General features: G+C 39.9%; 1 protein-coding gene across 5 annotated transcripts; it reads left to right on the top strand.

Annotated features, from left to right (window-relative positions):
* The first annotated feature begins 1,882 nt into the window (after nucleotides 1-1,882).
* LOC106603047 (beta-1,4-galactosyltransferase 4) lies at nucleotides 1,883-9,796 on the top strand. 5 transcript variants are annotated; one of them, XM_014196180.2, is made up of 8 exons: nucleotides 2,001-2,082; nucleotides 3,224-3,304; nucleotides 3,391-3,810; nucleotides 4,420-4,652; nucleotides 4,789-4,976; nucleotides 5,183-5,305; nucleotides 7,568-7,672; nucleotides 7,774-9,796. In XM_014196180.2, exons 3-8 carry the CDS (start codon nucleotides 3,528-3,530, stop codon nucleotides 7,907-7,909), a joined length of 1,068 nt encoding a protein of 355 aa, XP_014051655.1. In that variant the 5' UTR covers nucleotides 2,001-2,082; nucleotides 3,224-3,304; nucleotides 3,391-3,527; the 3' UTR covers nucleotides 7,910-9,796. The 5 variants fall into 5 exon arrangements, with proteins under 5 accessions (XP_045572864.1, XP_014051653.1, XP_014051655.1 ...); XM_045716908.1 differs by lacking the exon at nucleotides 3,224-3,304 and having other exon boundaries at nucleotides 1,883-2,078; XM_014196178.2 differs by lacking the exon at nucleotides 3,224-3,304 and having other exon boundaries at nucleotides 1,949-2,082.
* The last annotated feature ends 1,651 nt before the right edge of the window (nucleotides 9,797-11,447 follow it).

The following is an 11,447-nucleotide window of genomic DNA, read 5'->3' as shown; positions in this document are numbered from 1 at the left end:
TTTGGTAACATTGCCTTTAAATTGTTTAACTTGGGTCAAACATTTCAGGTAGCCTTCCACAAGCTTCCCACAATAAGTTGGGTGAATTTTGGCCCATTCCTCCTGACAGAGCTGGTGTAACTGAGTCGGGTGTGTAGGCCTCCTTGCTCGCACAAACTTCTTCAGTTCAGCCCACAAATTTTCTATAGGATTGAGGTCAGTGCTTTGTGATGGCCACTCCAATACCTTGACTTTGTTGTCCTTAAGCCATTTTGCCACAACGTTGGAAGTATACTTGGGGTCATTGTCCATTTGGAAGACCCATTTGCGACCAAGCTTTAACTTCCTGACTGATGTCTTGAGATGTTGCTTCAATATATCCACATAATTTTGCTTCCTCATGATGCCATCTATTTTGTGAAGTGCACCAGTCCGTCCTGCAGTACAGCACCCCGACAACATGATGCTGCCACCCCCGTGCTTCACGGTTGGGATGGTGTTCTTCGGTTTGCAAGCTTCCCCCTTTTTCCTCTAAACATAACAATGGTCATTATGGCCAAACAGTTCTGTTTTTGTTTCATCAGACCAGAGGACATTTCTCCAAAAACGATGATCTTTGTTCCCATGTGCAGTTGCAAACCGTAGTCTGGCTTTTTTATGGAGGTTTTGGAGCAGTGGATTCTTCCTTGCTGAGCGGCCTTTCAGGTTATGTCAATATAGGACCTGTTTTACTGTGTATATAGATACTTTTGTACCTGTTTCCTCCAGCATCTTCACAAGGTCCTTTGCTGTTGTTCTGGGATTGATTTGTACTTTCGCACCGAAATACATTCATCTCTAGGAGACAGAACGTGTCTCCTTCCTGAGTGGTATGATGGCTGCGTGGTCCATGGTGTTTATACTTGCGTACTATTGTTCGTACAGGTGAACGTGGAACCTTCAGGTGTTTGGAAATTGCTCCCAAGGATGAACCAGACTTGTGGAGGTCTACAATTTCTTTTGATTTCCCCATGATGTCAAGCAAAGAGGCATTGAATTTGAAGGTAGGCCTTGAAATACATCCACAGGTACACCTCCAATTGACTCAAATGATGTAAATTGGCCTATCAGAAGCTTCTAAAGCCATGACATCATTTTCTGGAATTTTCCAAGCTGTTTAAAGGCAGTCAACTTAGTGTATGTAAACTTCTGACCCACTGGAATTGTGATACAGTGAATTATAAGTGAAATAATCTGTCTGTAAACAATTGTTGGAAAAATTACTTGTGTCATGCACAAAGTAGATGTCCTAACCGACTTGCCAAAACTATAGTTAACAATACATTTGTGGAGTGGTTGAAAAACAAGTTTGAATGACTCCAACCTAAGTGTATGTAAACTTCCAACTTCAACTGTATTTACAGTGGTGTTTGTTTCTCACTGGTTGCCTTTTTCTTGTGGCAACAGGTCACAAATCTTGTTGCTGTGATTGCACACTGTGGTATTTCACCCAATAGATATGGGAGTTTATCAAATTGGAGTTGTTTGTCCCATTTTGTGAATTATTGGTAGGCGAGCGGACCCCAGACCTCACAAACATTATTATTAGTTTGTTCGATTTAGGCCTGTCTCCAAATTGAGCTGGAATTTAGTGCAAAGGGATTTGAGAAATGTGATTGGTTGACGATAGTCCTATGACATTGGCCTACTGTCTCGTTTTGCGCTGCACAAAATATCAGATCTCAACAACGGGAAAGCGTTTAACATCACCAGTACCACATCCTTATGATATATTTTCATAAGCGCAACGTTATTATAATACACAGGTTGGAACGTCTGACTGAAATACAGGACAACTTATTTTTCTAAATGAGTGGTGTTTGAATGTGTTGATAAAATGCGGGACGTGATTGTTTGGTTGAGGGACAATGGGCCAAAATTCGGAACTGTCCCACATAATCCGGGACATGTGGTCACCCTACCCCTTGTTTTTCTGTTTGACGTTCATGTGTGAGTCTTGAACGCGCATATCCTTCTAGTACGGTGTTTGCAGGAGTAGTACCAACGGGGAGTGGCCAGCCAGCTACCCAAAACAACAGCAGAACAACTCTAGGCAACTGGCAAGTAAGACTTCTGCTCATCATTCCCTAAGAAAATGTTTTTCTCGTTAAATATGGTAAATGCTGTGTACATTTAAACCCGTATTCTCTGGGACTTCATTCATACCGAAATAGCTAACCCGATGTGGTTGCAGTAATAGCTGTTGGTTAGTTTCAGCAAGCTAAAAAGCTGTTATCTACATTGGACTTTACGAGCTAACGTTACTTAGCTAGTTAAACGCTAGCTTTTGGTTGCACGACTACACGAGCCATTTCTTAAGGTCTGAAGTAAAATGTGTCACTGTTCAGAGAACAATCCGTTTGCAAATCAGGTTAACGTTATGTTTATGCGTGACGCTAATAAACCAATTCATTTGACCACCCAAAAAGATGTCAGCATCGAGCTAAGTTAGCTAACTACAGCCAGTTTGAGGAACGTTGAATGTATGACAGGCAACATTCAAACAACAACTTACGTTAATTCCCTGACTGTAGAATTGTGCTGAAGGCTGCTGGCTTTCTGCACAACATGTCGTCATGTTTAAATTCCACTGCTCATGTCATGATAGGTAACTAGCTAGTGATGCAAGGACTTTACAGCCAGTTGTCTTTTTACAGTAAATTTGAATATTTTGTCCTGGGCCTGTTCTTTAGTCATTTTAGCTAATGACCGTTTTGATTAGGATAGTAGGTATCCCATTTTGGTTATGTGACTAGAGAATGAGAAATAAGCACAACGTGGCAACATGTGATGTGTCTAAGCTAAGCACACACAAAAGCAGGCTACAGTTAAAGCCTAAGATTACTATCCAGGACATCCCTGAATAGTGTGCATTGAAAGACAATATGATTGTGTCAACATGAAACCAAAGCGCAAACAGGTGTGATGAAGTATAAAAGAGAACCGTTCCACTTAAGTTACCGTTTCTTTTGGGTGGAGTGTAGCTGGGAGTACATAGAGCCAGGTGTGTATAGATTAAACACCTCAGTGCACAGCCAATGTAAAGTACTGTTAATTCTGTTGTCGCATAGGCCTAGCCTCTTTCACAGGCTTTCACCAAAGCCCGGGCGCCTGAGGCTACTTTTTGCATAATGCACTAGTCAAATGCTATAAATTCAAGTAGGAAGTGTCAATGAAACTGAAATATTTTCTTCTACATGTACAGCACTCAGAGGAACTCAATTCCTCTAAGTGGCACACCTTCCATCACATGCAACTATATTTTCTGGAAAATCAACTAAATAATGTAAAGTACCCTAATGCTTTTTTACATGACAAAAAATTATGAAACTGACAAAAATTGTGAAACTCATCCAGAACGTTGTGTCATAGGTTGAATGTCAAGGGGCCTGGTGCTCTCTTCTAAGTAATTTCTCCTGTGGCTGCTGCAAAGGAGAACCAGATGTCATAAACCAAGATTGAAGCCTCCCGCATTTTGGGGGATTTAATACCTGTACAACCAATCAGCCATGGGAGTCTGTCCTGCTGTGTCCAGGTACTTCCGGAGGTGGAAGTATATGATACTGTTGCTGCTGTCAGTCTCCGTTTTGGCTTGGCTCGCCACTTTTGCCGGCGAAACCGTGAAATCAATTCAGGATACCCATAGGTCAGCACAGACACTTGAGGATAACGCTGAGGTCCTGAGGGGGGGCATGCAATACTCATGGAAAACAGTGACGCAAGTCTTCTCCAATCCTCTCCCTGACACCCCACCACCAAAAGAAAGCTGTCCTGAGAAATCACCACTGCTTCGTGAGTAGGGCTACACAGTATCCACAGATGTTATTGTAAGCTTAATACAGGCTTTGCTATAGCTTACTTACTGATGATAATGCCATGTTACTGTGTACTTCCTTGTAAAGAACATTATGTGCAGTGTGGCTTACTTAACTTGGAGAGAAGAACATTGGTAATCAAGTGAATACTTGAATGTGCAATGTAGGGATTGTGTAACCACCTGATTTATTACTCATAAACATTGCTAGACTGAGGCTCATTTTGATTATTTTCACATACTGTCGCCTATGTGGTAACAGTTTGCATGTAGCCTACATACAATGGCTCCTTGTTGACAGGAAGTGAACAACTGTTGTAATAAGGCTTACACCATATGGGAGGCAGATGGCACAGTGTTACAGTGGGTTTCCATCAACATAAATTCCTGTTTGAAGACGGCTTGTGTTTATGTCCGTGGCCCAAACAGAACGCACACGCACGTTTGTAGTTATCTGTCCAGACCGTGCTGTTTTTCAGTTCATGATATTGTATTTGAAATTACATATATTGCAATGGAGTTTCTCCGTAAGACTTTACAACTTAGTCGTCGAGATTTTCATCATGCCTATTGTTTTCTGCCTACAGACGGAGCCCTGAAGCTGACATTCGAGGACTCTCTAACGCTGAAGGAGGTGGAGAGTGAGAACAGCGGAGTGGCTGAGGGCCAATACCAGCCTCCAGACTGCCTCGCCCAGCAGAGTGTGGCCATCCTCATCCCTCACCGTAACCGGGAGAAACACCTCCTCTACCTCCTGCATCACCTGCACCCTTTCCTTCAGAGGCAGCAGCTGCGCTACGGCATCTATGTCATCCACCAGGTATTACTCTCATATGAAGTTACACTACATTATGTCATTTCCTCAATTATATTTGTATCGATTTGAGCTGATAAGAGTTACAAACGTTGAAATTGAAAGAGGTTGATGTTTGTGGTTGATTTGTGTGTTTTGACAGGCTGGAGAGGTGACGTTTAATCGTGCCAAGCTACTTAATGTGGGGTACTTGGAGGCACTCAAGGACTACGATTGGGATTGCTTCGTTTTTCACGATGTGGATCTGGTTCCAGAGAACGACTACAACCTATACAAGTGTGACCAACAGCCCAAACACTTAGTGGTCGGTAGGAACGCCACAGGATACAAGTAAATAACTTAGCTCTCAACTCATGTCTACCTTTATGCAAAAGTAGGTAAATGTTTATATGCTCTCTCTGATGTGGCAGCTATCACTATAAATGGACTTTTCATACCAAATTCACTTTTTAACATTTCAATTATTACCAACGTTCAATCAAAGTCCTGGGAACAGGTCTGTAATGTCTTGCTTTTTTTTGTTTTTGCTCTTGTAGATTGCGATACAAAGGGTACTTTGGAGGGGTGACGGCCATGACGAAGGACCAGTTTCACAAAGTGAACGGCTTTTCAAACACTTACTGGGGATGGGGTGGGGAGGATGATGATCTTCGCATCAGGTGAGACCCCTATTACTTTTCACCATGGTCAGAGCTGTGGTGGTCCTGAAATTTTGTCCACTGATTTATTTTCATGCGAAAGTATGCCGGTCTCACGGTAATTGACCGTTAATTAGCATAAACGCATTTAGCATATCCAGGCCTCCACTCATACAAGTCGCTAGTGCGCACCTTTGGAACATCTACATTTAAAAAAACAATAGTCTAATTCATCAATTTCATATATACCATCACAATAAATCCATTATTTATTTTAGTCAGGTCTAAAGGAACTTTATGATATGAAGAAAATCTATTTCAGAAGAACAGAATATGAGTTGGCCCACTGTAGGCCTATGTTATCTGGCTATGTTCCATGTCATATGCTGTAGGCTTGTTCATTTAGCTGACAAGATATGCTTATAAGTCCCGTGCCATTATTTTATATGATTTTATAGTAAGAAGCATATAATTGAACTTAGCTGAATAAAAGGAGGATATTTTTCGCATTGCGTAGCAAGTGCTCATATGAAATGGCTATGTTGAGTGTAAAAGTGATAATTTGAAACAGATTCTATATGGTTTTTTTGGCAACTTTAGTTGTGAATGATACAAACCTTAATGTCTTAGAAATCAAAATGTATATGGACTGCGTGGTGCGACTATAGGCTCTTTAATGATTTTGGAAGCAGCAAAATAAAGCTTGCCTCAGGCTGCACAGCTGTTCTTACAGCTGATCATATTTTCACAGACTATTCTCAATTTAATCTGGTCTTTACTAATTTGTCAAATTAGTTTTGATTTAGATTGGACCATTATCAAATGGGCAGGACGAAAAATATATCTGTATGTGCTCGAATAGCAAATGGAGGCCAAGCGCTTTCCCGTCGGTCCGTTTTGTAGGCTACTTCAGTTTTATAGCAGAGCATGTGCTTAATATGAGCAGCTGAGAAATAAATATAAGGACACTTATTTCACTCCAGGCGTCAACCACTGTTTGAGGTGCATGCTCTCGCTGCGCGACAGAATATATTTTGCCCAAACTCTGTATGCCATGGGCTCTCCAATCTTGTTCCTGCAGCTACCCAATGCTTAATTTGTGAAATCTGTTCAGGAACATCGATAGTAGCTTTTTTTTCCGTAACAACATATTTTACTAAACTGTTGTCGGGCTGTGCGTGTTCGAGAAAGGAATAAAGGAGAGAGGAGGAGATGGAAACACTTTGCGGTGAGATGTTCTGTATAGCTAAAGGCATTGTTCCACTGAATTTAATTATGAAAATATTTTTAAAAATCCCTATTGTTAAGCTAAAATACAAATCAAATACAAATTCACTAATTGTAGGCTAATGGTAAGCTGCCCTGCACAGTCAATGAACCAACAGCATTGCTATATGTTCTCTCCCAGACTCATTCATAGATATTTTGGAGTGTAGCGTAAGGTAACCAGTCCATCCAGTATGCATAGCAATACAGTCCACACTCAAAGGCGACTACTCGATTTTTGTTTAATTTTGGAGTATAGGCTAGACCGTTTATGTACAACAGACATCTTAAATCATTTTTGTTTTGTTTTTCAGCCTACCGCATATTATGCATGGCATTCTATAAGGGCACAATCATTTAATTCAGTTTCTTTTTTGGGCTCATAAGCCTATGTATAAGCCTATCCTTCCTTTGGCTGCCTTCCCTTCCAGTTCTCTGCTGCCAATGACTGGAACAAATTGCAAAAATCACTGAAGCTGGAGACTTATATCTCCCTCTCAAACTTTAAGCATCAGCTGTCAGAGCAGCTTACCGATCACTGTACCTGCACACAGTCAATCTGTAAATAGCACACCCAACTACCTCATCCCCCATATTGTTATTTATCTTCTTGCTCTTTTGCACCCCGGTATCTCTACTTGCACATCTATCACTCCAGTGTTAATGCTAAATTCTAATTATTTCGCCTCTATGGCCTATTTATTGCCTTACCTCCCTAATCTTATTTGCGTTGATGTCAGTGGTTAGAGGGATAATAGAGCCCTGAGTACCAGGTCATTAGCCACCTTATAGTAGTTAGCAGTGCATAAAAGGAGATTAGCATGGAATTTTAGCATGACTAGCATGATTAGCATGGAATTTTACTGCGGTCATGACTCATGACTGGCGGTAATACGGGTCATCGCAACAGTCCTAACCATGTTGGCTTAATGTATAATTTTTGGACCTCACTCCATTTGTGTCCTACATCTTAGTCAATGCGGGATGTTATCGATTGATTTAATTTGTCTCTGATAGGGTGGAGCTCCAGAAAATGAAGATTATACGGCCACCCCCTCTTATAGCACGCTATACCATGGTATTTCATAAAAGAGATAGCGGCAACGAAATTAATAAAGACCGGTGAGTCACTGTGGACACATCAATTTATAAATTGCTTGCTGTAATTATAACCTATTATTCGTCATTTAATTCATTTTATTGTGAAATTGTCTCCTTCACAGGATGCTCTTGCTAGGACGGACACCTCAAGTCTGGAGAACGGATGGACTTAACACCTGCTCCTACAGTACTCTCTCAGTTGAGAGGCCACCTCTGTACATTAATGTCACAGTGGACATTGGCAAACCACTGCACTGAGGTTTCAGAGCATCTGTCTTGATTTACTACATTGAATACAGTAATGGTGCTCTGGTATGTTCATGCCTACATGTTATGTACCTGCCCTAACAAACGGGGTCAGTGGCAGTAGCTGGTAAGCAAAAGTTTTCACTGTAAACCATTCCAAGCAGGGCACGTAATATTGCCAGGTCCTAATAACATAAAGTCTGGAAGCCCTTCAGTCAAAACTGGTAGGTCGTTTCTAGGGGTGAGAATAAAACCCAAATAAAATTTTGCTCTGCGATAGAGGTTTGCTGTGACTTGATTGTTTCAACAAGTATTTGCATTCTAATAGAGCATGTTGTCATGCTTTCTTTTTATTACATTTTTTTGTAAAGAATCCTGGATTTGGTCATTTCTTAATCTCTGGTTGTCAAATAAAAATGGGAACCAAGAATTGCTCTCAAATCACTCCTACATGAATTGATGAATGTAGAAGGTAAGATGGGGAAACAAGGGACAACATAGGACATAAGGAACACGTTTCCATATGAATCATTCTCACATTTGTGAAAGTATGCTACATGGAAATTAATTGTAGTTTTTATGCAATCTTGTTAAAACAGCCAACAGCGATATCACAGTGTAGATTACTTCATTTTCTAGACATCACAAGTTTTATATTTTGAATATGCTGCTACAAGATTTGTGAAGTAACTCGAACACTAATTTTGTCAAATGTCTAATATTGTAAAATACTTTGCTTATTTTGCCTTAATTCATCCAGTTGTAAAAGTACCAGAGGTCCATTCCTGTTTTTTATTTTTTATTGCTGAGCTACACAGTTCCGGTCAAATATATTGCCACCCTTACATGATTCACTATTTATTCTCAAACAAGTTGAAATAAACCAAAACGTGTTCTTCACATGTGTATTTGTAGGTTTTACAACTGCACAGGACTCCCCCCAAAAAACCAACAGAAATTTAGATTTTTCACATCGAAGTCAAATGGCCTGCAATATTCAACATTCTAAATAATTTGGTTGGAGGCAATTTCTCGTTTACTGTGTAATTTCTCACCTGTGGTAAGTTGCAGGTGCCTACATGGTAAAAATATCAATCCAACCAGTTTTAAATAGAAAAAAACTAACATTCTGTCCATTGGAAAGGTACAAGGGTTCCAATCCCGTCCGTCTATCTAGGTCCTTGTGGGCCATCTTGAGTCAAAGCAAGCTGTCCCATTTAGGCTGTTAAGAGCCACCTACTGCCTTTGTGACACTTTTACCGTTTTGATCAAATTTATTCTTAGTCTATGCCTGTTTTAACAATGTTATTTATCAAATCAAATAGGACTATTGTGTTTAAATTTTTAATATGGTTTTGGTATGGCCTGCTCTTTCACATATATGCTTCTGTAAGTTATGCATCATTCATATTTGCATGGTGTGAGGTTACAGCTATATGAGTAGTACTGTAGCGTTCAACATTTGTTTCTGTTGTCCTACTTTATCTGATGATTTATAACATATTGATGTTTAGAATATGTTTTGGGATGCCATAATGACTGATTCATTAAGAGTGCCTTGTTCGGCGACACCTTTTCTCTCTTGAATCTTTTCCTTTCAAAATAACATTTTTACTCTTGTAGATTGTATTATAGGTGGGACTTGTGAATTGAAGAGAAATAAATGATCTATTTCTATAAACAAAGTCATTTTCAAGTGTGTTTTAGTTTGCAATGTAGTTTTGTGTAATGTGATTGTTTAGACAGTGGGTTGATGATACTGATTTGTAAAGTAGGGTCCTTAGCTGAACTTAAACAGAAAGTCCCCGTTCTTCACCCTCTACTTTGCTCTACAAATGATGGACAATATGGAATGTGAAACGTTTTTATCTATACTAAATAAAAATATAAATGCAACAATTTCAACAATTTTACTGAGTTACAGTCCAAAATAAGGAAATGAGTCAATTGAAATAAATTCATTAATGCCTAATCTGTGGATTTCACATGACTGGGCAGGGGCGCAGCCAAGGGTGGACTTGGGAGGGCATAGGCCCACTCACTTCTGAGCTAGGCCCAGCCAACCAGAATTCTCTAAAATGATGTTGGAGGTGGCATATGGTAGAGAAATGAACATTAAATTCTCTGGCAACAGCTCTGATGGACATTCCTGCAGTCAGCATGCCAATTGCACGCTCCCTCAATTTGAGACATCTGTGGCATTGTGTTGTTGTTAGAGTGGCCTTTTATTGTCCCCAGCACAAGGTGCACATGTGTAATGATTGTGCTGTTTAATCAGCTTCTTGATATGCCACACCTGTCAGGTGGATGGATTATCTTGGCAAAGGAGAAATGCTCACTAACAGGGATGTAAACAAAATTGTGCTCAGAATTTGAGAGAAATAAACTTTTTGTGCGTATGTAACATTTTTGGGCTCTTTTATTTCAGCTCATTAAACATGGGACCAACAATTTGCATGTTACGTTTTATATTTTTGTTCAGTATAGTAGTTTGATTACAAGTTTGAAGGCTGTGATCTGAAGGGAGCACTAGTTTCACCAGTCCAGTCTTGTGGAGGGAACCAAAGAGGGGAAGGAGTGTGATGTCCGAGCCTTTGTATGGGCAAAATGATGTCATCTCTTTTTCCTGTGGTGCAGAAAGAAAGCTTTGTTCAATGGAGGCTAGGATGGCCAGGGCACCAAAGGCTAACTTTTGACATTTGAAACATTAAGCTTTGAGCCCAGCAAACAAGATATCACATGATATCATAGAATGTACAGTTTGAAATGTACTTCGCACTACAGCAGACATAAAGAGCTTAAAATGATGATAAAACCACAGCAAAGCTTCCTACTGTACTATTAGCCAGCTGACCTCTGAATTTTTTTTTTACTAAGGATATGTCGAAACTATTGACTCCCTACTACGTGGGTTGTTATTTCAATGGCTCAGCAAGCCTGGTCACTTGACTGGAAACTTTATTTTAAGCCAAAACAAATGTTCAATTAAATGACCCTTAATGGCTAAAGACCTAGTGCTAAAGTTAGGGACCTGACAACATAACCTGACCTGGAAAAGCTATGGGCCCAAGTTATAGCTTTTACAACTATAAACACCCTTGTTTGACTATACTTGACACTACCTAAGGAACAGCAAGGGCATGTGAATTCACTTGGTATTTGGTAGTGTACTTATTTCTTGTTTGAACAGGGAGGGCTACAAGACCATGCTCTTTCAACAGTTCTACAGATTGCCAAGAAACAATTTAAACCAAATCAAAGAAATGTATAGCTGTAGTCGGCCTATGTTCATTAAAGCTATAGTTTTATTCACTCAAAATTGTGTCTGTTTTCAGACCTCAAAAGGGATCTAATGTGCTAAGTTTATTCCACATCCGACGTCCATCAGTTGCTTTAAAACGAAATGGAAAACCCTGAATGTCTTTCAACCAACCCAGTATCTATGTATTTAGGCCTACTGAGTTTTTAGTAAGGTTTTTTTAAAGTATTGATTCATTCTGATCCGTTAAACATTAATTTGATATGAGGAAGTGTACTTCAAACACGTGGT

Source organism: Salmo salar, chromosome ssa04 (assembly GCF_905237065.1).
Source record: "Salmo salar chromosome ssa04, Ssal_v3.1, whole genome shotgun sequence".
Taxonomy (NCBI): Eukaryota; Metazoa; Chordata; class Actinopteri; order Salmoniformes; family Salmonidae; genus Salmo; species Salmo salar.
Note: the sequence above shows the minus strand (reverse complement) of the source record. Positions and strands in the feature narration are given on the sequence as shown.